This window comes from Engystomops pustulosus, chromosome 4, assembly GCF_040894005.1.
Source record: "Engystomops pustulosus chromosome 4, aEngPut4.maternal, whole genome shotgun sequence".
Taxonomy (NCBI): Eukaryota; Metazoa; Chordata; class Amphibia; order Anura; family Leptodactylidae; genus Engystomops; species Engystomops pustulosus.
Window position 1 is genome coordinate 113,114,686 of NC_092414.1, and position 27,722 is coordinate 113,142,407.

General features: G+C 37.7%; 1 protein-coding gene across 2 annotated transcripts in view; it reads right to left on the reverse strand.

Annotated features, from left to right (window-relative positions):
• The window catches only part of TBC1D22A (TBC1 domain family member 22A), a 373,643-nt gene that overhangs the window by 142,549 nt on the left and 203,372 nt on the right, over nt 1–27,722 (reverse strand). Inside the window, exon 12 of one of the 2 annotated variants that reach the window (XM_072147091.1) lies at nt 1,814–1,941. The exons of the other annotated variant lie outside the window; for it this stretch is intronic. Coding sequence (XP_072003192.1) covers nt 1,814–1,941 — 128 coding nt within the window. The remainder of the gene's footprint in view (nt 1–1,813; nt 1,942–27,722) is intronic. 2 annotated transcript variants of the gene reach the window in all.

Genomic DNA, 27,722 nt, shown 5'->3' on the forward strand with positions numbered 1-27,722 from the left:
TTCATGAAAATTGCGAAAATTTGAAAGGCCCAAATAATAGTTAAACCCCATAACTTACCCCACTATAAAAAGTTCACCCTTCAATGTATGTGAAACAACTTCTATTGAGTCTATTAACCCTTTAAGTGTTTCACATGGGTTAAAACAATATGAACCTGCGATTTAGAAACTTTTGAATTTTTTTGGAAAATACATTAATTTAGGCCAAAACTGACAGTTTCATAATAAATTAAATGATGAAACGATGTTTGATGCCCAATTTCTCCCGAGTGTACTGATACCCCTTACTTGGTGGTAAACTGCTGTATGGGCGCACGGCTGAGCATAGGATCAAAGCAGTGCTATTCACAGCAGATTTATATTGTCACATTGTACAAGCTATAATTTTTTTTTTTTTTTTTTGGTAATGTGAACATATGAGGGCTTATTATTTACAAGATGCGATACAATGTATAGATAATTCATTTTGGGGGGTCTATAGCTTATTCATGAGATTTTATTAACAATTTTTAATTGGGGCTACAAATAAAATCATCAATTTTTATTTTGGATTTTTAGCACTTTTTTTTCCCCCGCTCACCGTAACGTAAAAATAATATTTTATCTTTAGTCTCTGGTTCACTACGATTGCAGTGATTGCGGCAAAACCAATATTGGAGAAAATCGCATTGTTTTTACTATTGACAACTTTTCAGGGTCATAACTTCTGTATTTTTCTGTTATCAGATCTGGTTGAGGGCTTATTTTTTGCAAAAAGAGTTGTTCTATTGATTTGTATCATATTAGGGAACGTAGCTTTTTTAAAACACTTTTAAGAACATATTTTGTGATGGTGTTTGATGAAAAATTGTTTATTACAGGATGTTTTTCATGTGTTTATTTTTTTCGTCGTTCACCAAGCGGGTTCAATATTGATTTAGATTTATTGTACAGATTAATACGGACGCGGTGATATCAAATATGTACTTTTTTTGTGTTTTCTATACTTTATTTGCATTATATGTGCAACTGGGGAGATTTTTACATTTTCCATCCTTTGGCTTGAACAAGTGATCATTCGATCGCTTGTTCAAGCCTTTACACTGCAATACACTTGTATTGCAGTGTATAGTGTAAGTACATACAGTCCTTCCAGGAGGCGGAACCCGGCGAGAAGAGGAGCCGGAAGCCTCGGGTCACTTGTCGAACCCGGGGGCAGCGACAGGAGGGATTGGCTCCCCCAGTAAGCACACCGGGGGGGAGGGGGGGTCCGATCCATGTGGGACACGCTTACATGTAAGGGGTTAAACACCCGTGTAAGTTTTTTTTTAATAAAATAAACTTTTATTAAAATGTTGGAAGTAGCAGCAGATAATTTTGTCTATGTATTTATGAACATTATTAAGCCACATTTACAGAACCAATTCCACGGACACCAGTTTATACAAGTGGGTGTTCCATGTGTTAATCGCCATTTACTCCTTTCAAAGCACACAGATCTATGGTAAAGACTATGGTAGGTTGACCCTTCATAAACTCTGTATTAACACTAAGCCAGAAACAAGCCCAAAATCATTTTGCTAGAAAACAGTGATAACATTCTGATCAATGTTTAGAAGAATGCAGTGAAATTGGTTCTACTACACTGTAATACTACATAAACCAATGCAGACTGCATTGTGGGTCATGAAATTCTTATATCAAAATATTCTCTAAGTCACTAGTGATAATAATGTATTCTATACAATGTTTTAGATATGCATGTAAACATTTGAAGCAGGTGTTTATACACCTGACACTTAATACAAGTGGGTCACCTGCTGTTTGGACTCACCTGGTATGTATCCCACAGCCTGATGGTGCACCGCAGGGGAACCTCTCTCATCAGAAGATTATTCATCCAACGGAAAGCAAATTGAAGGTATTCAACCTCATACTGATGTAAGTGTCTGTGTACTTGTTCTGAAAGCAAGAATAAAACCACTTGTTCTATCTTCAGATGCTTCACATTAATGCACACTAATAATATAATGACACTGAACACCACTAAATAAATCCAAAAACAATAACATTTTCCTATATAAATGTAAATATTGTGCGCAATAGAATAAAATGATGAATCAATTGGGGTCTATAAATATCCTAGTTATTCAGCGTTGTTAGAGATTATGGTATATATAATTCATTGACTATGGTGATATAGCACCTACAGGCACTGGTTGGGTGCTGCCTGGAAATTAGTGGTAATGTGTGTGCGCCAATTACGCTGGAATGTTGCCAATGCCAGATAAGACTGCACCAGGATTCCAAGATGACCACATCAAGATAATCTTTAGTACAAGATGCATACATTAAATCTAGTATTAAAAACGTGTCAAACATTGCATACCAGCAGACATGCTAGATCAGATCTAATAAGGTACTCAGTTATCAGATCTTTCTCTGTAGCTCCAGAATCAGGCTATCCATCAGCTTGTTTCCTCATGCTTACAGATTCTGAACAAGGCACTTTATTACCAATATCTTGCTGCATTTATGAAGGCAACTTTCACTACAGTATCACATTTTCTTTTACGAAAGAAAACTACACTGTAGTGGTGGATTTTCTCCACTGACCCTTGTCCAACTTCTCAGCGTGCTTGAAACCATCACACAATTTTGACCATAACCATCTTCAATGTTGGGTTATTAGGATCTTAACATCATTATGTTACCATCATATTGAGAAAGGTTTGTGCATGACCAGATGTTGTTAAGTATCTATATATTGGGTTCTCAGTTGGATTTAAACACCTTTTTGGTATACTCTTCAGCAGTGTTCTAATAACACTGTATTCACCCCTTCCCAATGGGCACACATAAGCAGAAAAGTTTGGCATCCAAAGCACCAATTTAGGAATAAAACAGTTTTTGTATCACATCAGATGAAAAAGCACAATCCATATAGGCACCAATCGCTTCCGCTGCACAAGGCCTTTCTCAATCAAGGATAAAACAAAATGAATAGCAAATAACAGAGATATGAAAGTTTTACCCAGCACTGTGGTAAAAATGGCTTCTTGTTTCCTTATTTAATCATGCAAAAAAAAAATTAAAAAACCTTTTCCACCCCCAAATGAGATTTATCCTTACAGAATAATTTCTCACTTACCACATTTTCAGTCTATAAGCTGAATTTAATAAGCCCGATGGTCATTGATGCCGGAATGTCCAGGTCAATTTTTAATGATATCTCTGGAAAAGCTTTACCTATCATAACAAATTTTACTTTGTTTTTTTTCAAGACATGTGAGAATTTATCTTGATATGATTGTTTTAATAAATATATATTTAAAGTGGCAATAATTGACTACAAATATGAAAAAATAAGCTTTTTTGTCACTATTCCAATTAAAGTAGTAACTTTTAACAAACTATGTTATAAATATGATTAATAATGAAAAGTGAAAGTGTTTCCTGCAACTCCCTTCTACATTCATGTAAGAGGCTGAGGGGGGGGCACACTTTAAATGCCTACATCTCCGGAACCCTTGCACCTAGAAACAATCTAGTGTCATATAAAACATCTCCTCTATAATATGATATAAGGATTGTGTATGGATGCTTCACAGAACCTGAGATATCCACTCAGCAATAGAAAGTTGTACATAAAAATCAACTTTTTTTTTTTGCACAAATTTAACTAATTTATCTCTGGTTCTGTAAAACATTCATACACAATCACACTAATATCATATTAAAAGGGATATTCTCCTGTTTAATTTGACTTCATAATTGTGTTTCTAGGTGCCAGGGTTCAGGAGATATAGTCGTTAAAGTAGGCTAATGTCATGACGTAAATTAACATGCTTTCTGCAATCTGTCACAGTAAAAGATCACATCTATTTACGTGGGGTTTAAGAGTTTTCTGCCTCTCACTGACACTGGTATGTAGCACAGGCATTAGAGTTTGCTATGAAAAACATGTCTTTCCTCATTGTGCCTAAACCAATGCTATGAAAATCTGGTGCCGTTTTCACCTTTACAAACCAAATGCCTCCCTGTGTAAACACAATCCTAACGTAGTTGTGCATTTCATTACATTTTTAGCTTTGATAACCTTATTCTCAAGGAGGAAAGACTACTCCTACTCTGAAATATATAAAAAAAATTCATAATGAAATCTGATAATTGGATTTACATATCATGATTCCAACTGCAAGCTTTAATAAGCCCTGTAAGCGTCTGAGAATCACTAGCATTTAAACAATGATGAATAATGGCCCAATAAATTATGAGCACCGCTCGCCAGTTATATTGATCAAGAAAAGCAATGGCAACTGCTGAATGAATTCATTCTTCCTTCTTAGAAGTAATTGTGAGCAGATGCACTTTTGCAGATAAAGGTAATTTGGTTAGCAATAATTCTAAATTTAAATTTTCCAACTCACTAGAAATAAGCATTTGCCCATAATGAATGAACAGGCAAATGTAATTATTGTCATCTATCAACCAAAAAATATTTTTCCTAAAATACTTATGCAGCAGTTTATGATAATAACATTATACAAGAGTGAAGGAAAATGATAGCTCTAATATAAAAATGTACAAGGCTTAAGCGAGCGCTGTTAAACACATTTCTCAGCACTTTTAACATTTTGCAGTCATATTTCCTCTCCATAACAAGTCACTAGGTTTCCTTAGAGACAAATGATACCTTCCACTACTAAGAAGACTAATCAGTACAGTATATTGGACGTCACAGAGCCTGACACTGAGCCAGTCAGCATGACGACATATTTTTGTTTCCAACTAATTTAAATCAAAAATCTATATTGGACGTGGCAGTTCTATAAGTAAGATACCTATGTGTCATGTTAATGAGTAAGATGGTTGTGAAAGATATCACTCATTCTGCCCACCTTAATAGGACATTGTGATACCATACAATATGTGATTACAAAGTTAAAGACTACTTAGTGCATAAATATTCAGTCATATGTGGTTCAGTATAGAGTCAGAGTGACATCTGTATTTCCCAAAATGTAAGAATCTCAGATGAAATGAACACACTGTATAGTAGTGATTTATAAAAGTTTCAGTGTGTCTGAAGCTCTATAGCCCCACATTCACAGCTTGATATAGACATCCTATAATTACTATGAAGTCAATTCACCAAAAATACGGCCAGAGTGGTAAATGCAGCTGCCAACAGGACCCCATTTACCAGCCTCATTGATAGACAAACTAATTTCACATCTGTATACTGTCCTTATGTCTAAACCCAGACAACATATGGGCTATCATAGTAAAAAGGGGTACTTCAACATTTGTTTTTCACACAAACCCCCTTCCCGGCTGGCCCGATCAAGTATAAGCATCATCCATATTATGACACATATTGCTAGGCGGAGCCGAAAAGAACGGTAAAATCATGACGTAGTGCAACTGCCCCTATTTCATATTTTATATTTGAAGAAAAAAGAATTTAGAGGCTACAAAATTTAAAACGTCAATAAATGCATCACAGACCTTTACACTGTCTTATGTAAATTCTTTCTTCAATGCTCTGAAGAAAGAATTTTAAATATATAGGACGCAGGTTTTATAGGCACTGCAGCAGATGTTAACTCAATTTTTTAGTACTTGCTTTAAATTTGTCACAATTATTTAAAGCCTTGTTTCTGTGTAGGGGCAAAGAACACTGTAATCCTCCCAACATATATTTTAAGTATTACCATGTTCTTATGCATTTCAATGCCCTTTCAAGCCTTTCCCATAGCTTAGTACATTTCACTGGATAAAAAAAAATATAATTGTCTTGATTTATGACTACCTTGTACTTAATTATTTGCATGCTATACCCTCCAATATGACTTTCTTTGTAAAATAAATAATGATGTCAAAGCATGTGTAAGTCTCTTAGGTGCTCTTAAATGTTAATTATGTCTCCCTTTCAACACCTCTTTCCTAGTTAGTGTATTCCAAAGTACTTGAATCACTCTTATACTCAAGAGGACAAATCATTCTTTGCATGCATTGTCATGAGCGCCACTACACAATGTCCTTCATGTAGCTTTTAACCTCCACTGTTGTTAAATCCTAGGTATGTACCATTTTATTACTAACCATGCACTCAAGATAAAAAAATATATTTTTTGCAAATATAAATATACAGCCTATTGTTAAGATAACCAGACGACTTTATGCATGAATATGGCTTCCTTGTTCATTCACAATAAAGTATTTTACTACAGGTAACTAAAACTGTGGAAAACTGTTTTTCATTTAAAGGGGTACTCCAGGAATTAGCATAATTCATATACATATGGGTCCTTAAAATATAAGCTTATATGTAATTAGTTGTTATTTATGATTTTGCTCCCGTTAGCAGAAAAATGCTGGTGACATAGACTATAATGAAGAATTAAAATGCTACTGGCCCTTTAATCAGTCTATTGATTTCCTCCGCGCGGTCCGTTGCAGAGCATACACAGGACAGAAGATGGCCGCTGGTCACATGTCCAAATCACATGTCCTGCACCTGCCTGAGCAGGTCATGTGAGCACCACTATGTTTGGCTGTAATCGGTTGGTTGCAGTGCATCCAGTATGGCCAGTGTTTTGGTGATGGCAGTAACACATCATTACTATGGTAACAGAGCAAGAAAACCAGTTATATCATCACCGGGAGCAGAGCATAAGAGGGAGGAGGAGTTACTGAGAACTAAAGGATCATGGAACTTGTAGTTTCCAGTGGCGGCCATCTTAGTGATAACTTTAGAGAGGCCATAACATTTTGTGAATCATAAAATTAAACTATTTAAGCTCCATTTTGTGACTAATGACATTAAGTTTTGTTACATTCATTTATTTATAGCATTATGGGTTTTTGTATCAGACGTTCATATTCTCGGAATACCCCATTGATTTCGAGAATCCTCAAAGACAACTTTCAACAGTTGGTATCTTACAGGATGAGGATGATTACAGGATAATTATTAGCCTTTTTTCATTAGTCTAAACTACTTCATTTGATAGGAGGGCACACACAAGAAAATGTATATATATATACATATATATATACACACACATATGTGTGTTATATATATATTTCGCAAAGTCTTTTTTTCTCTTTTTTGTTATTACCTCCCAAAGAATAGACTTGTATCTGAAAGCAAACTGCAGATGTGAATACAAACTGAGGACCATTTGACCTGAACTGGTGTGAAAAACAATGATTTTGACCATGAAAATGGATTCCCAAAATGTGCTTGTTCATTGGCTGCATTTACATAGAGTAATCATCTCTATTTTGTATTTGTCAACTGCAGGGAGGGTTTGCTCTTCGTTAGATTAAGCCATTTCAAGGGTCAGTATTTCCAGATAATTCGCCCAATATTCATCCCATACTAATGGATGAAATAAAAATCATAGCAAATGTGTCCCACACTTTCATTCAATTATAGGACTTATATGGCAAAATGTGGAAGGGACATCTAGGGTACGCATATTTTAAACAATGCTCCACTTTGGCACAGTTGTAATTAGGATTTACGTTTTTACTTTATGATAGCAAAAAAAAAAAAATATATTGGATATCCAGAGTATTGTTTTAATGCAACATTTATTCACTACTGGAGGAATTTAAACTTTTGATATGCTGCAAAGGGAATTTTCTTTGCATCTTGGACCTTGTTTTCTATATAAAATACTTTAATACCTTTGGTGGTTGTTCCCAAACAAAGCCATAGCAAGAACATCCACATTTCAATTGGAATGAGACCATACTATCAGCACAAAATAGGAAGGGTCTGAATTAGAAATGATATAAATATATTAGGGCAATGCTGGTGGAAAAGAATTTATAAGAACTGCACTAAATAGTTTGAAGAAATGGATGACCATGAACGGTTACACTAACCCCCAATTTTCAAGGGGACAAATAGAGTATTCCCTAATAAATCTCACTATATTCTCACAATATACAGTACAGACCAAAAGTTTGGACACACCTTCTCATTCAAAGAGTTTTCTGTATTTTCAGGACGATAAAAATTGTAGATTCACAGTGAAGGCATCAAAACTATGAACTAACACATATGGAATTATATACTTAACAAGAAAGCGTGTGAAACAACTAAAAACATGTCTTATATCCTAGGTTCTTCAAAGTAGCAACCTTTTGCTTTAATTACTGCTTTGCACACTCTTGACATTCTCTTGATAAGCTTCAAGAGGTAGTCACCAGAAAGTCATCTGTGAGGTTTAATAAGTGGGATTTCTTGCTTTACAAATGGGATTGGGACCATCAGTTGTGTTGTGCAGAAGTCAGATGGATACACAGGTGATGGTCCTACTGAATAGCCTGTTAGAATTTGTATTAAGGCTGAGATAAAAGCAGCTCAGTAAAGAAAAACACTGAGTTCTAGCAGCAGACACATCTCAACAACAACTGTTAAGAGGAAACTGTGAGCAGCAGCCTTCATGGTAAAATAGCTGCTATCAAAAGACTGCAGAAGAGACTTGTTTGGGGTAAAGAACACATGGAATGGAATTAGACTAGTGGAAATCTGTGCTTTGGTCCGAGGAGTCCAAATTTGAAATCTTTGGTTCCAACCACCGTTTTTTTGTGCGACACAGAAAAGTTGAACAAATGGACTCTTCATGCCTGGTTCTCACTGTGAAGCATAGGGGAGGTGGTGTGACGGTGTGGGTTTGCTTTGCTAGTGGCACTGTTGAGGAATTGAAGGTATACTGAACCAGCATGACACCACCATTGACTGCAAACACACCTACAGGCTATGTAAGGGCTATTTGACCAAGAAGGAGAGTCTCTGCATCTCTGGGAACTCCCTCAAGACTGATGGAAGACCATTTCTACCTCTTTAAGCTCATAAAGAGAATGCAAAGAGTGTGCAAAAAAAGTAATCAAAGCAAAAGGTGGCTAATTTGAAGAACCTAGAATATAGGACATATTTTCAGTTGTTTCACACTTTTTTGTTAAGAATATAATGCCACGTGTTAATTTAAAGCTTTGACACATTCAGTGTGAATCTACAATTTTTATAGTCACGAAAATAAAGAAAATTATTTGAATGAGAAGGTGTGTCCAAACATTTGGTCTGTACTGTATGTTGCATCAGGCTTCAACTAAATTATCGTATACGATTGGTTATTATACAACATCATCATGTCCAAATGGGTTGGAATGATGGATTACGATTTTAAAAATGTTATTTTTTTTTTGATCCATCACCTAGATAAAAGAGTGATTTATTTTTCTCTTTTTCTTGTTTAGGATACCTATTTATTATAGGCTGTAATAAACTGGGATTTGTGCAATGTAAAATAACTTAACCTCTTCAAGCTCTGCAATGGATATATCCGCCGCAGAGCTATGAAGGGTGTATGAAGAGGGCTCACAGGCTGAGCCCTCTTCACACAGAAATGGGCTTTGCTGCATATTGTAACGAAGACCCATCGCTAACACCCACGGTCAGTGCTGGTAGCCGGCAGCACTTCAAACTTGAGGGCGCATGGGCACCACCATGTTTATTCCGATTGTCGCTCCCCTGAACGTCAACGGGGGGTGGTGATCGGTTGCCATGACAGCCTCTGGCCTTCGTCAGACCAGAGTCTGAATGGTTTCTGCATATTCGTTACAGTGAACCAGTGGCTCATTGTAATGTATCACATGCAAAAACTCCATATACTGCGATACAGTTGCATTGCATTATATGGTAGGAATGATCTGACCATCTAGGGTTAATGTACCCTAGAGGGTCTAAGAAATAGTGAAAAAAAAGAGAAAAATAAATGTAAAAAAATTAATAAAATATTAAAGATTCAAATCACCCCCCTTTCCATAGAACTGATATAAAATATAATAAACAGTAAAAACCACAAACACATCAGGTATCGCAGTTATAACCAGCGGTGACCTCTGAAATGTGACTTTTACACCTTTTTATATGACATAAAAAATTTAATGAAAAGTGATCAAAATGTCGAACAGTCCTCAAAATGGTAGCAATGAAAACGTCGGCTCATTTCACAAAAATGACATATCATACATCTCTGTACAACAAAGTACCAAAAAGCTATTAGCGTCAGAAGATGGCTTAAAACCCGTATCAATTTGGTATCATCGCGATCGTACCGAACCAAAGAATAAAGTAGAGGTGTTATTTGGAGCGCAGAGAGAAAGTTGTAAAAACTGAGCCCACAAGAACGTGACGCACATGTGTTTTTTTTCCAATTTTTCCAAATTTGGAATTTTTTTCCTGCTTCCCAGTACACGGCATGTTATAATAAATAACATCACGGGAAAGTAAAATTTGTTACGCACAAAATAAGCCCTCACAAAGAGAGCGAGAGCGAAATTTGACAGAAATTTGCATTGTGATTCTTGGTTTAGTGCTAGTCTTATATTTCCATATAAGATTAAGACGTAGATCTTTAAAAACTGATGGATTATGTAACAGTAAAATCATATATTAACATTACTCTAAATAACAAACCCTGTTTTTTGTATTTTTTTTAGCAGTTTCTAAGCTGCGGCTCAGGAAGCACATGTAGAGGCTTTATCAGCAGTACACTCAAACTTAGAAGAAATGTAAACTAGGCAATACAGCTTTACTCAAAAGTTTACACACACCCCTGCAGGCTTTCATGACCTTTATTCAGAGAATATGAATGAAAACACAAAAACTTTTCTCCCACTCAAGGTAAGTGTTTGGTGAAGCCATTTATTGCCAAACTACCATTTACAGAACCCTCTAACATCAATGATAGTTTGAAGTCTTTTGTGGTATTTGCGGATGAGGCTCTTTATTTTCTAAGATGGTAAAGCAGTTAACAGTGTAAAGGGTTTTGTATCATTGTCATGTTGGAATGTCCAAGTTCGCCCCATGCACTGCTTTCTAAATGCAAAAATTAAAATTTTCTGATAACGTGCTGTATTCATCTTTCCTTCAACTTTGATCAAGTTTCCTGTGCCTTTGTAGCTCCCCACGTCATCAGCGATCCACCTCAGTAAGAATGGTGTTCCATAGGCCTTGTTGACACCTCTCCAAATAGAATGTTTATGATTATCTCCCCAAATTACCTTGTTACCGAAGTTTTGAGGCTGGTCTCTGTGCTGTTTGGGGTATTAAAGGCGAGATAATTTGTGGCATTTGCACAGTAATGGCTGTATGACTATGCCAGATGGTCAGTGGCTGGTTGAAAGATGCCAGAGCCGGTATGGATTCCAAAAACTCACCAAGCTTTTATACACACACACTGATTACAAACAAACAGGTGAGGATGTTACTGAACTTTTAGTAGCGTTTTGCGTTAGCCTGATATATGCACAGAAGCCAAAATCACCAAGGTCTGTGAATTTTTGATCATTTGGATGTTTTTGGTTGTCATTATGATTTAAAAATAGAAAACACAGTAATTTGACAATAAATAGCTCCAACCAACCATTTACCACGAGTGGAAAAAACATGTTTTCGTGTTACTATATATTTTGTGTATAAGCAGAATTTTTCAGCACAAAAACAAACCCCAACTCAGCTTATACATGAGTTTCTAAGAAATAAAACTTACATACTCACCTTCCGGCGCCCCTGATGCTCCATGTGACTTCTCTTTGCATGTAATAAAGTGGGCAGAGACGCGACTATGTGCTCTGCCCGCCGGCTCACACTATAATGCGGTGGTGTCGCCCATGAAGATGTCATACTGTGTGTTGAGTACATGGATGTCTCTCGTGAAGAGAAGAGTAGTAGCCACAAGGAGCATTGGGGAGCTACAAAGTTGAATATATAAGTTTAATTTTTATACACCGAGGGACTACAGGGCATTCCATCAGAAGGGGGGGGGGGGTAACTGCTAGGCATTTTATCAGCGGGGGGGGGGAGGGCTGGCTGCAGGGCAGATCATTAGGTGGGGCTGAATCGGGCATTCCATTACTAGGGGGTCTTTTGCTGGGCAATCTATTATGGGGGCTGCATGGAACATTTAATAACTGGGGGAGGCTGCTGGGCATTTAATTACTTGGGGAGACTGTAAACAATGCATTTCCAAACCTAGGCTTATGCTTGAGTCAATAAGTTTTCCCAGTTATTTGTGGCAAAATTAGGGGCCTTGGCTTCTACTCAGGTCAACTTATACTCGAGTATATACGGTATTCACATTCTCCAAAATATGGCCAATAAAGCTACAACTCTTCAGGGGTATATAAACCTTTGAGCACAACTGTATACTGCATTTAAGAATAAGAAAATGTATTTGTCCCTAAAACATGTAACACATAGGCTGAGGCTGCTATCCAGGAAATTTAAGAGCACTTTATGATTTATTGTTGCTGCTCGCAAAGGTTATGTATACATAAAAGAGGCATTCCCATCTTAGGAAATACTATAGCATTATCATTGGTGGGGGTCTGATCTTTGGCATCCCCACGATCAAGATAATAAACAGTCTTTCTTGGTGTTCATACAAATGCTTCTAATATGAAATACAGGAAAAGACAAGCACATTTACTACAATCTTCAGTACTTTCAAGCCATAGTTAATAGTCTTCCCAATTTATTTCTGAGAGAAACTTATTCCATCTGAATAAATAGCTGTCTTTTTCCCATGCAGGCAGTTTAAAAAAAAAAAGTATGTATTAATTCCTAAGTAATGTGATTACTAAAGCTTCTGGCTTATATAAATGGAATGCTAACACAAAGGGATTACCGAATATCATCCCTTTATTGATTTATATTAATATGTAGCGTACAAAGGGTCTTAATCAAAGTGTGTTTATAAAGTTATAGAAAAAAGCACGGGGAAAGAATAACCCAGAGCATCCAGCTGGAAACAAAGTACTCAAACACAGAGGTGTTGCTGAAAATGAGGATTATTGTTATTCAGCAGAAACAAATAGGAAAGTGGAATTTTTGTAAACTATGTTTGCTGGCCATTAAACACCAAAATGGTACTATTCATTGAGGTGAAACATATGTGGTATTTTATTATATGGGGCATTATATTATTTCATGTGCCAGTTTTAAAGGGGTTTACTAGATTTTTTTGGATGGCACACCAAGGATCAGTCAGCCGATACTCACACAAAGAATGGAACATGGACATCTATTTGACAAGGGGAATTGTAAAAACCAGTTCTCAATTACTTCAATGATTTCGAGTAGAAATAACAAGGGAATAGCAAAGTGTAGAGCTTTGAAAAAAGATGCTCTAGAATTGTAACTTCACAAGAAAAAAAGAATAAGTGCCAATAACAAAAATTTCAGGAGTAGTAACAGGTCCTCATTTGTTACACATTATGGCCATCTAAGTATGCCATTCATTATAAATACAGACTTCAAAGTTTTTTTTGTGTGTGGTGTCTTAGAAGTTATGTTTTAAAACCCCAAAACAGAATCTATATATCTTTTTTTTTTCTTTTTTTTTTTTTACATAGAACCGGATAAACACGATTTGGTTCTCATCATTTGGCTTCATTTTTAAAAATATAAATTATTAATTTACAAATGTTTTTGAAAATTACTGATAACCTACAAATAAAAGTGAAGGAAACATAAATGTATGTCATTATTTTACAATAAATCTGAAGGATTATGAGTGCATCCATGAATACGTAATGCCAATGAAATACACCCGTTTAGACTTATATTTCAAACAGTGTGATTATGAGTTGGCAAACTGACAATAATATGATTTGCATCATTTGCATGACAAACAAGTTATTGACTAAGCCAACAAAAAGTATTACATGTGTATTAAAATCTAGAGAACTTCTCATTTTGATTACCAGCAAGCTGTAATGTATGAGTGTGTAATTTATATATGGAGTATGGAAAAATGTTCACTTTTATATCACTTCCCCTAAAAAGCACAAAAAATAATAGCTAATTTTTCTAATCAATAAAAATCCCCTGAATATATAAAAACAACAAAAAAAAAACATAAGGAAAGTATACAGCTATAATTATTTTCTACCTTTTTAAGTTAAGGAGTCATATGAGGGGTAGTAAACTGTGGGGGAAAAAATATGTTTTCAGTCACTTAATTTAGTATTTCATCAAATGTACCAGGAAGCTAGGGGGGGGGGTGGGGGGGGTTGGAGCAGCCTTCTGATTTTTTTTGTACAACTTACGGCAGTACTTCAGATATGTCAATTGAAGCCTGAAACAGCCATATAGCAGACATTTTAATCTTAGCTGGGGATTATGTTGACCTGTGTAAAGCCATTGAAATGACTGGAGATTTCATCCAGTGTGAAAGTGTTTAGAAATTACTGTGTTCTCGCTCCTCTCTGCTTGAAGGCCATGTTGTGACTTATACAGAGCTAACACAAGGCCAATTAGTATAAACATTCTGTCTCCCTGGAGACAGTGCTCAGTGTGAAAAATAATATGTAAAGTTCGTCTACATGTTTTGGGAAAGCGAATTTATGGGGGTATATTCATTATGGCCAATAGCAGTGCAGTATTCTTTCCACGACCCCTATGCTGATGATCTTCTGTGTTTTATATAAGCGGCTGCGCACTAATAAAGGATAGGGATTCTGCATTTTCTAAGAGACTGGTGTCTTAGTTTCTGCTCTTGTCCCGGTACCGGGGAGCCATGAAAGGGTTAATACAAAAGTCACCTTGCAAATGATAAGGACTGTTTTGAGTCCTAGATAAAAATCTGCTGATTGCCTCCACATACTGTATATCTTCACCATCTCTCACCTCCAACATACAGTCCTATGTAAAACGCACTCTCCTCCTTTTAAAGTTTGTCTGTCACGTGGCATTACCGCTTTCTTCCACAATCAGTGCAACACCTGGTTACAGTTCTGCTGTAGACATCTTAATGTAACTGAGCTGCAATAACATGTATTACCTTGTTTATAGAAGAAAGCAGACATGTTTTTCAAAACAGAGACAACCCCTATAAATACACCAACAAGCAAAGTTTTAAAAAATCACCTTCCTTGCACTCCCTGAATCCTTCCAACATAGTCTTATGTACATGCACCCTTTTGTCTCCCAGCCTTCTATCTTGTAGTCCCTTTTGGTGTGGTCTCCAGCAGTGTTCTTCTACTACTGTGCCCTTTGGACTAGCTACATCCTAAAGGTCACACACAAGCAGATAAGTTTAGAGCCCAAGGCACCAGTCTAGGATAAAAACTTCACCTTTAGCACCACATACGATTGAAAAAAGCAATCCATTCAAGCAACGATTGTTTCAGCCACACAGGGCATTTCTCAAGCCAGGAAAAGAACGCATGCTTGAGCATGCCCTGCATGGCTGAAACGATTGTCACTACATGGATTGCGTTTTTGTAATCTTATATGACAATGAAAGTGCAGTTTTATTCCTCCAAATGTAACAAATTTAACACACAGCACTAAGAAAAGTCCAAGGAAGTTATAAATGTGTCATGTTCACTTAAATTTCAATGTCAATTCTCTTTTTTCTTAGCTGTATTCTTTTCAAGCTTCACTTTCAGTGGAGAGCCTCCGTGGAGAATTTCTTCTGCTAATATACCCTTTTGCTGGCTGTATCCATTTGGACTCAGAATATTAAAAAATGGGAAGCATATAGTGATTCGTAAACCCACAGATCTGAACACAGCTTAACACAGTTAGACCCCCCCCCCCACCTTTATTGCAGTGTCTTCTACAAACTGGTCCAATACACATCTTCTATATATTATCTTCTCAGTTATATGAATAATTAGTATGTCTGAAATTGTGTTTATATCCTACAATGTTTGAGGTTTGGGTACCCCACATAAAAAAGCCAAGTACTGAGAATACTTAAAAAACAAAGTTGGAATAGCCATGATCCAGGAAACCCACTTTAAGTCACATAAGATCCTGACTCTGCCTACTAAAGAATATCATCTACGGTTTCATAGCCCCTACTCTAAAGCATCCAGAGGAGTGTCAGTTGCTATCCAGAAACGTATCCCTTTTATCAGAGTTGGCAGACCCAGAAGGGAGATACCTTTTTATTAAAGGGTAAATTGGATCTACAACAATCACGGTTGCTAATTTGTATGCACCCAACTCGGGCCAATCTATGTGGGCTACCCAAATCCTCAGCAGACTTAAAATGTTTATGGAAGGCATATTATTGCTGGGAGGAGATTTGAATATAGCTTTACATTCTTCACTAGACTCAACTAACCCAACAAACACCTCCAACAAAAAACTAGCCCGGATCTCTAGAGCACTAGCAGATTTGGATCTCATTGATATTTGGAGGACACATAATCCCCTCTCCAAAGAATAGACATATTTTTCTATTCCACATGGCACGTACCATAGGCTGGGTTATATATTTTTCTCTAGGAAATTTAGCCCTATGGTGAGATCTTCATATATCAGACCATGCCCCTGTACTGGGCTCATTGAACTTCCGTAAAATTCATAAAGGTCAGTGGTGTTGGAGATTCAATGACACAATAACCGCTGAACCAGCTCATAAGGCTCAGATTGAAGCTAAATTGAAAGAACATTTTAGGAATACAGCACCAGGTGATGTGTCACAAGGTTGGAAAAACTAGATTTACTCTTCACACGTATATCTCACCTAGAATCTTCCCATAAAAGGAGAGCAGACGCTGCAGTCCTACTGGAACTCCAAGATTTCAGAAACTAAGTTAAAGAATTACTGAATCCACAAGCATATAAAGCACATACTAAAGCTAAGTTTAAATACTACGCTCACGGGGACACAGTAAACAAGATTATGACAGATCTTATTCACAAGCAAAAAGATAAAGCACATATCCATTTCATTAAAAACGTATATAAGGTAAAAGTAACATCTACTGAATTAATTGGGAAAGCTTTCCAGAAATTTTATGAAACCCTATATAACATCCCAAAATCCTCCTCCACTAGCAACTGGACACATAAATAAGATGAATTCCTATCATCTTGCCAACTTCCATCCATATCCCGATCAATGGCTGAGATTTTAACTACCCCCTTCACTGAAGAGGAACTACATCTCAGTTCTTTTATTTCCGGGAAAAGCCCAGGACCCGATGTATTACCCATCTCATACTATAAAACGTTTAAGCAAATCCCTCTTCCCTCTCTTATTCTCTTCTACAGGGTGGATCTCTTTCTAAACAGGCCCAAGAAGCACACATTACCATTATACCTAAGGAGGGGAAAGACATCGAACTATGTAGCAACTACCGCCCTATATCCCTCGTAAATTGCGACCTCAAGTGGTGGGCCAAAGCTATAGCCTTCCGCCTAAACCCCCTTCTCCTGAGTTTGGTAGGTATGGAACAGACCAGGTTTGTACAAGGCAAACAGGGTAAAGATAACACCTGTAGGCTACTCTGCAGGAAGTAAACACCTGCCACTGGTCCTTCTCGGCACAGTTAGCTGGGAATACTTATATGCTACCCTGACACAATTCGGAATTCCGTCCCCACGGAGGAGGCATAGGTCTCCCTGAGCCTAAAGCCTATTATTGTGCGTGCCAACTTTCACAGTGGTTATCAATATCTCAAGCACCGGACCATAAAGTAGAAAACTCCCTTTTAACTCCAGAAAGTAGAGCCATTATGTGGGGCCTCAAACCCCCACTCAATGTTCCCAAGAGGTGCAGTGCCTTACATAGAGGAATAGGGCATGACATTTCACAAATCACAAAAATCTCACCAGTTTGTTTCTGACCTTAGTCCCCTAATACCTTTAGACTTGTTACCTTTAAAAATACATCCCAAGAAAGAGACAGTTCACACCTTTTGGAATAGATTGCGTCACACTTCATTAGCCACATTTTTTTTCAGAAACAAGACACTATAGACGAAGCACACTTAGAGAGACAGGCCTTAGGTTAACAAATTTCTTACACCAGAAGGACTTTGATGAAGTATGCTCAGAATTCATGTCACTACCAAAAAACAACCTAGACCCCACTTGGCTAGAGAAACAGGTTGTTGCAGCATCTCTTCATAAGAAACTACTGTCAAGAACCTATTCGTCAATTCTCCAAATACAGAACACTACCACACCATATTTCCTAACACAGCGGGAAAAAGAAATACAAGAGGTTTTTACGGAAAAAGACAGAATAGCCATGTTGAAAGCATCTGATGGCTTTTCCAGATGTATTAGAATTAGGGAAAATGCATATAAAATAGTATCAAGGTGGTACAAGACGCCACATTGGCTTCATCAGGTGTTCCCACAAATAGATAGTAAGTGCTGGAGAACACCTCAGTAGGCACCATGGCTCACATATGGTGGTTCTGCCACCCTCAGTAGACTTTCTGGAAAGAAGTAATCAAAACAATAGATCAGATATGTAAAACTCAATTACCTCGACAGCCCAGTGTTATATTGTTGGGGAAACCTGACCCTCACTTTACTCTCCAGAAGAATGGTTTAGCCACCATTCTTATATCAGCCGCAAAACTACTCATCCCATGTAACTGGAAGAGAAATTTGGTCCCCTCCCTCTCTCAGTGGAAAGACAAAGTCACTGAAATCTGTAGATTCGAAGAATTAGCCCACTGGGAGGGGAGGACAAGACAAAAATTCCTGAAAACCTGGACACCTTGGTTTTTATATCAAAAAAGCAATGCAACAAGTCTACACACCCAACCCTCCGCCTCCCCCCACCCTAATACTTTCATGTCCATTCCTTCCTATCCCATATACACTATTTATGCTAATTGGTAAGCATCATTGTAATTCAAATGCCTACAAAAATGTAAACATTGTACAATGTACAGCTCTGTATGAACACTCTGATGTCTCCACTATATTTGTACTTAAAAGGGTTGTCCGAGTTATGAAAAAAAAAACTAAGGGAGGCCGGGAGGGCGCTGCTTAAAAAAAAGAAAGTCCTACTTACCTTCCGGTGCCCTCCGGTATCCAGTGCTGCTGTCACTCCGGTTCGGGCGCCATGTAAACAAACATGGCCACCGGAGCAGCGCTGGATTCAGCTTCCGGCTGGCCGTGGCCGGGCACACCTATCCGTCCCTATACACAGCATTGTGTATTGGGGCCGGAAGGTTGTCGGGTTGTCGGGAGGGCACCGGAAGGTAAGTAGGACTTTCTTTTTTTAAGCAGCGCCCTCCCGGCCTCCCTTAGTTTTTTTTTTCAGAACTCGGACAACCCCTTTAATAAAAAACAGTTTTAAAACAAAATCTATTTGCTGTCTTTGGTGAAAAAATAAATGCAGAAATGTCAGTAAATTCCACAGATGACATGTCATTATCAAAGCTAATCAAGTGGCACTTCAACATACAGTTAACTGTTTTGAATAATATATTACCATGTCAAAATTATGGCCCAGGATGAAGTATCTTTTGTAAAAGATGTTGCAAACCACAATTTCTTGAATTTAAAATGAGAAATTTCAGGTCTGTTTGTCATCTATTATATTACTAGAAAGTATAAATCGGCAGCAGTTGTCATGCTGTCACTGGTGGTAAAGAAATACAAATTACATCTGCAGGTACTGTTTATTTGTGCGTACCCAAGCATGCCATCAGCGCCGTCTTATAGATGTCTGACAACACCTGGCAAAATAGGAAAGAATCAGATTTACTAGGTGTTACTGGTTAGTATGTTTTACTCTTAAATGTTTACCTTTTTAGCCTTTGCAGAAGATTGTCCTCTAAATGTAGGATATCTATAGGGAATAAGCATCATTTAAATGAAGAGATCTATGCTACAGGCATCCTCAGCTGCATTATAATAAGATGATCGGAGAGCCCAGAGGAAGAGGAAGCCATCACTACTTGGGATTCCTCATCGTTAAGTTGTATTATTTTCTTATTTGGCACATCCAAGGTAACAGCACATAAATTCACGTCCACTGGATTATAATCACATTCCAGTACTTGGCTTTCTGCCTGTATCCCATGCCCTGCGGTTAGTCCAGACCTCACTGAACCTGGATGCTGTCCAGGTGTGTCCTAGCTTAAACTTTGGCCAATCAGACTGTTCTGATAAACATAGTCTCACCATGTTATTCCTGAAAATGACACAATTTACTAGGTTCATTTTACTAGAGGCAATAGAGATTTCCCTCTTTTGTTGGTTAATGCATGGCCTGTGTTCTGGGGTATCAGTTCTTGTTTAGCAACAATTGGGCAGATAAATCAAAAGTGCTGTAAGGTAACACAGTGCACAATAAGACATATTTGATGCAGCAGATTCATTGTGTTGCAAAATGTTTAAGCATTTCATGCTGGATTATAAATTTGGCATAATTTATGACTGTGATACTTACGACTGCACTCACACCAATATGTGAAACCTGTGGAAAAAGGCCCCTATGTCAGGCAGATCCCTTGGACTGCACTCATTGTATAGAACTGGAGTCCTTGCATTATGCCCAAATATGATGCAAGGACTTCTTGTCTACTGAGCCAGCATGGTAGTAGTAACTGTTACAGAAGAAAGCAGAAGGCACATGGTGGTGTTTCCATGGGCTACACACAATTGTATGAAGGCTGAACTATTATAAAGCCATTCCTTCTTTTGTGCACATTGTGGAAAATTGTTCACCAAGTCAAATATTCTTTTCTTTTTGGTGTACTTTGTTCATAAGCCGAAAGTGATGTACACCTACAAAGTTTTACATGTGCTTTGATAAATCTACCCCAATGTTTGTTGAGTTTTGACAAGCTCCATGTACAGTTGCTTATTACCAGGAACAGGCACAGCCACATCTCAAAGTATCTGGTGACCACAGTTCAGTAGAGCCTTTTCCCATTTGCATGAACCAGAATGAGCCACGATACCAGACATGGGCACCATTAGCATGAAGGTATGCTCAATAAAAAATGGAGGGAGTTCCATGAGCCAAACCCTAGGAATACACTATTTCAAAAGAAATTGATAAATCAAAACAATTAAATATATGTACTGCACACAGATATGTTGTGTTTACAAAAAAAGCTCAAGCTTTTTAATTAGTTGCAGAGAAGGCAGGGGTTTTGGCACAAAGATCAAAAAACTAGCTAGAAGTAAAGGAACTTTATAGCAAAAATGACATGTTGCTATGACAAGAACAAAGCTGGAGAAGGTGGTGCATGAAACAGGGATCATCTCTTTAGTATAATTTCAAACCCAGTGTCACGCAGTGTTCCCCCAGGCTTAAACATAAAATTGCTAAAGCATTGGATACATCGGTGCAGTCTATGACAATATGAGAATATACAACTGAACATAATCAGCACTCTGACGTCCACAAATTAATGCGTATAAAATAAAAGCTACATACATGCTGACAAAAGAAGATGTCACTTCTCAGCCATTTACTTTCCATAAGACAAATAAATACAAGACAGCAAATGCTGTGACACAATCTTAAATTTTGGTCAGGTAGCTTATAAAACACAAGAAAAAGTATGCTTTACTAAAGATGCTCATTTATTAAGCATCCAATTAAAGTGAAATGAAAGCTTCACATTAATCTTCTTGTCAGCGCCAGCACATCTCTACAGTAGTCTCTTTTGATCAATCACAAAGCACATTCAGCGGGCAATTCACTTAATGTTTTTATTAATAAAGAAGTTTACAAAATGATGTTTAATAAGTGGATCAACAAATGTATTAGCATTTGAGATGGAACTGGAGGATTCCATTAATACCGATTTTACCGTGAGCTTAGGCTACATTCACACGAACGTGTGAAAACAGCCGTACATAAAGGTACCATCCGTCCCCATTCTTTTCGATGGGCAATACAGCCTTCCACTGAATGTCCGTATTATGCACTGTATCGCACGGTAATGTCTATGAGCCATATAAAAATCTAGATGTTTTGTTTTCTCTTCTATTTGCGTCCATACGCCAGCCAATAGTCAGCCATCCATCATTTGCCAGCCCACCGTATTTTAAACGAATACGGTACGGTTAAGGTGCCATATGTGCATATACGGATGAAAAGCACCACATATATACAGATTCATATGGCATGAAAATACAAGACTGCAGAAATCACTTATTCAGTCATGTGAATACAGCCTTGTCTGTTTTGTGCTGCTTATGTCAACTTTACATGTGTTTTAGCAGTGGGAATCACTGCTTCAGAGGAGGACTGTCCTTATCAGTATAGTGACTCGTATTTACATCCTTCAGTGCACATAGTAATAGAATATGGAGATATATCTGCATCTCTCTCATATGTATAAAGGACACTTTCTAGGCTACGGTAATTTACACTCTAATAACTGGTGAATTTGTGGTTTATAATACTATGTACCTGCCTCTTAAACCACAGCTATATGATCAGAACCAGTCTGAAACATAATATAAATATGTAGAGGCATTTCATGAGGAAAGCAGTGTGAGTGCTCACAGTTCCTGCTGTTTAAGAAAATCTTCATATCACATAAAATAGGATAAAAAAAAATCATCCAAAGTGAAAAAAAATTTAAATTGTGAGAAAATCAGTGAAATGGGATAACCTCAAATAGATTGACTGATTATACCCTCTTCATATAGCTCACGTTTTCTGGATTTCCTAAGTTATGGAAAATCAATGGTAAGTTATGGTTGCTAATTCAATATTCACAAAAACTTGAAGACTAGTCATTGCATTGTGTTGATGCTACAAAAGAAATTACCATAATCAACTATACATAAGCCTGCAATTGTAACTCTACATATTTCATACCTGACTGATGAGACAAACAACCTGTTGGCCATTCCAGGTCTACCACAGAAAGTCCAGATCCATAAGAGATCCAAAAAATAGTATTACAATGTGCCTTTCTTTTCTGTCTACTAGAGGAAAGTCCTGTTCAGGGAATCAACCTTCATGATGTGCAAAAGCGTTCCTACCAAAAAAAAAGGCCAAGGAAGGACAGCCTCTGATCTAGCAAAACAACTGATCAGATTCCCCAGGTGGAGCTCTGTACCATGCCTCAAAACTGATAATGGTTATGTGAGCAGCAGAAATGGCCCATCGTGCAATGAAACAAGATAACTATATCTGATTATTTATCTGTCTTTGAAAGAAGACAAAGCTAGCTGAGGCAATGTGAAGCAGAGGTTAAAGTGTAACTATAAAGCTATAGTGATTTTACCAAATTATTGATGTGATTCCCACTTTGAAAACAAACAGAAGATGCCTACTTCGATGCTCACATTTTTCTTTCCAAAGTTATGGCATTTTCTGTACTAGAAGTGTTTGACAAAAATCTTTCTTACCAGAGGTGACAGAGTAATATCTGTCAGTCTATGCCCTCAGGCTCAGCCAGTTAGCTTGCCCACACATCCCATGATGCCTTGTGTTCTCTCTCAAAGTAATTAAGCATTAAATCCATTTAGTTTCCCACAAGTAAATCCACTGAACACTGCCCAGTGCATATACAGGATGTATATGGTGACTAGCCTGGCAGCTTCCATCACATAGAAGAGCGGGGAACATAAGTGATAGAAATCAAAGTACACCAGTTAGATGAAGTCTATAGCCTGTGCTGTGTGAGCACCAAGGGTTAATAACTTATCTGCACAGAGCTGATAATGCCGATGACAAGGTGTGGGAAGTGACAAGCACAATGAGAGGAGAGACATAGAAAGTTCTGTAGAATCACAAACTGGGATGGAGGTACTGAAAGGCAATAGGGAAGATCCCGTACCTCACTATTCTGTGAAGGAAACATCTGCAATCCCTTTTCTGTACACTTCTACTTCTGCTAGATTCACAGGCACAGAGCCTTCTGCCCTGTAAGCAGGGAGCTCCTCCCCTCCCATGAAACTATCTAAGAAACAAATTGTAAAACAAGATACAGTCTCAATGGGCTTATTAGCACATGAAGCGGAAGCAGTCATTGCAGCACGGAGGTAATCTGAGGGGTATAGAAAAGAAACTACAGGATATAGGTAATAAAGATAATAAGGAACGTTGTTTTACATCCTAAGACCTATTGATTTGCAAAAAGAAAAACCTTTACAGTTACTCTTTAAAGGAAATCAACCACATGGATTGATCCAATTATTATCAGTTGAGGGAGTGTGCAGCTCTCAAGTAGGGAAATGGAAAGGAGTGGGTGGAGAGGGACCACACAGGGGGCATGCATAATTATGATTAGACAGAGCGGCAAGAACCCTGTGTGACATACACAGGAGCACCAGAGAAGCCCACGCCTTGAAACTTTCAGTATCTATGGCTGATGTCTTGTAGCCAGATACCAAATGGAAACCTGCTTCTTTCAGGTCAATACCTCCAAAAATGAAACCTATTGAAGTGTAAAGAAAAGAATACTAAGCATGTTTTAGTATTTATAACAGAGAAAACCTGGTGCTGCAAAATACATAATTATTTAGCTAATCTGTAATTTTGCTGAAGGCTTCCAAGTCCCATCTTATCGGATGACACATTTACCATCGTGATCAAAGAATAAAAAAAACACAGATGAACAGTACAGTGTTCCATAACTTTTTTGTGATCATTCTGTTCATAATTTATACTCTGGGGTAGAACTATAAAAGACTTCTTTCAAACATACATTTTCTTTTAAAATAAACCAAAATAAAATCAGCATAAGTTATAAAACCATGCAAATGTTTGTGAAGTTAAATGAAATCGCATCATAAGTTCAGTGTGTAACTATCAGAGTCTAAATTATGAGGTGTCTGAGTACAAAGAGTACCGCGTTGCCAAAAAATGCAATAAAAATCAAGATAGAATATTAAAATCGCAATAAATAATAAAAGAAAACGGTAACTATTGCAAATATAATGTTTAATTAGAGACTGTGAGGGAAACCATTTAATCCATTTTATCAATGAAAAGAATTTTTTTTTTTTTTTTAAGGAAAGAGGTCCTTTTAGGAACTGAACTTCAGAAAACTGTACAGAAGACATCTTAGTAACATACCATGTCTTTAACAGTAAGGGAAAATACAAATTAGAAGACACAAACTTTACTCAGAGAAGTGGCTTATCTCAATCCTTAGATCAAATTTGTTACATGAACCAGTAAATTAAAAAAATATCATGTCCCTGAAAGACATCTGTTTGAGATTGACTTGTTTTCTTGCCAAATTGTTTTTGCCCATCAAACAGAAGACTAATTAGTCTACTCTCAATATCTTGGGAGAATTAGCATTGGGAAGCCAAATAGTTATCCTTAAGAAGTTTAAAAATCTAATTAAAATTTATATTATAAAATAGGGTTTCAGAATTCAGCAAGGTAAACTGAAATTGGTTATAAATTTTTTTGTTACGTGTGGTGGGTCAGCTATTCTTCATAGGTTGTGATTAAGGACAAATTTCTAATGTATTTGAAGATCATTATTTCAGCAATTTTTCAACTGTTAGCATTTATGTACATGTCCAGCTTTTCAAACTTTAAACCCCTATATAATTAATAATTTGTGTGTGAAGACAACCAACTAGATTGAGCTATTCATTCTAAAATTCAATTAAATCCCCTTCTGAACAAAATATGCCTCAACAAAAAATAGGGGATCAAAGAACAAACAGAGGAAGCTAAATGTCTAGACATGTGGATAGCAGAAGCACATTGTTCATAAATGCATGTGCAAGCTCCAAAGACTCTTTTTCTGGTGCAAACTTTGCCAAAAAACAGGCGCCAACACAATGATATATCTAGGTCATCGTGTCTAGAAACTCTAGGCCTGACCCCCTATAAAAATTATAAGGTATGGGTTTTAATAAAATCTTTGTTCACAATGTGCATAGCAAACATGTTGAGCATCTACATAGCTCCCACTGTACATGTACATATAGGGGCTTATTTATTATACTTTTGCACAGCCGGATACATTAAGAGGCTTTAACCTAGACGTATCCGGCGGGTAATGTGCAGAGTCTCTCTCAACACCAGGCCCTGCCTAGCAAAGAAATAAACACAGCCAGCCATTTCCTATATAAAATTTGCTGGATGTAACAAGTGCACAAACACGGGACAGGAAGCTTACTGTCCAGATGGCTGTGCCCCCCTTGAAGGGGTATTCCCACGAAAACAAGCATTTCACAGATAAATGTCCAACCTGTCTCTACCAGTCCTGCTATAGGGTCAGATGGCAGCCATCTTGGATTTTTGTGTGAGATTGTGCAGATGAGATTTCTTTGTCTAATGCCTGCAGCCACACCCCCTGCAGTTCCTTCCTGGCAGGAGATTGTGAGAAGAGACAAGCTGCAAACAACAAGTTACAAGGAGATAAGTGGTCCTGTGGAGGCAGGCACATCTGAACACAGATGTATCAATGCTGTGTGTGTAATCTAATGGATCTCATGCATTTCTGATCCGTCTCATCTCTTTCGATGTGTCAGTGTGTTAGTACAATGTCATACATCAGATCAAAGTGTATATACACCTGTACCCTGAAAATCTAACCCCATGGAGCATAATGGGGGTCATTTACTAAGGGCCCGATTCGTGTTTTCCCGACGTGTTACCCGAATATTTCCGATTTGCGCCGATTGTACCTGAATTGCCCCGGTATTTTGGCGCACACGATCGGATTGTGGCGCATCGGCGACGGAAATCGGGGGGCGTGGCCGAACGAAAACCCGACGTATTTGGAAAAACCGCCGCATTTAAGAACCTTCACTCAGCCCGAGCTGGTGAACTCCAGTGCGTTCAGATGCTTTTCAGCGCGGAGGAACTCCCTTATTAAATCCCGGCCGGACCCGAATCCTGCGCAGAGAACACGCCGCTGGATCGCGAATGGACCGGGTAAGTAAATCTGCCCCAATGTGTCTGCTGAGAGGCCAACCACACCCTGGGATTTTGCACTGAGCACCATAGAGAGTGATGGGAACTAAAACAGCAATAACACTGAGTAAAATTGTAAAGTAAGGGGATAAAATGATCTTTATTGTGTTAACGTCACTAGGAGATTGAAATGTGAGAATTTTATTTTGTGGGAAAACCCCTTTAAAGCTCCTCCTCACCTCACTGGAGGAAAGGTGGTGGATTGGGAATAATAATCGCAAGTGCTAGCTATAAGATAGCATTTTCATTTATTTCAGGTCTTCTACGCCAGTGTCTAGGCACAAAAGCCCTAATAATGCCAGACAGGGGTATACTTCTGCCACTCAGTATACAGCATATCCAGCTAAAACACTGGATAAAACAGCACAATAGCGTGTACTTTTTCATCCTGCATTCCTGAAAAAAAAACTGTATACGTGGAGGACATTAGGGACAAAAGACAGTAAACATTCAAGCCTTCTCTGATTGTACCATACAAGGTCAGTCACTAGTGGAACACCGTGAACATCAGCAGTAGCAAATCACTGCCTGTTGCCAACATTCGCTCCTCCTCCCGCTTTCAGGGGGAGAAGCTGAATCCGGGACATATTCCGTAGTATGAGCATACAGTGGGATACGCTGCTGCTGTACAATGTAAGAGAGTGTTGGACCCTCTTTCAAAATTGCGTTTTTCCCGCTTCCAAGTACACGGCATAGAATATTAAATACCTGAATGCTGATACAGCGGCCATTAAGGAGTCAATTGTATACAAGTGCACAAATCTAAATACAAAATAAAACAGTTTATGATTTATGTATTTGGAAACTCACTGCTGAACAAAGTAAGATCTTTAGAGAAGTGCGTCATAATTGTCATATTAAACCATGGAAAAGGAGACCGTTCTAACATGTAAAATACAAATGTAAATAGTCATGTTGAATAAAACAGTTGTGTGGCTTTTAAACTTTTTGCATAAAAAGAATTTTAACAATGTTTCCCAAGTCAATGTAAAATGGAATAACAACTTACTAAATCAGTCTGTGAGACAG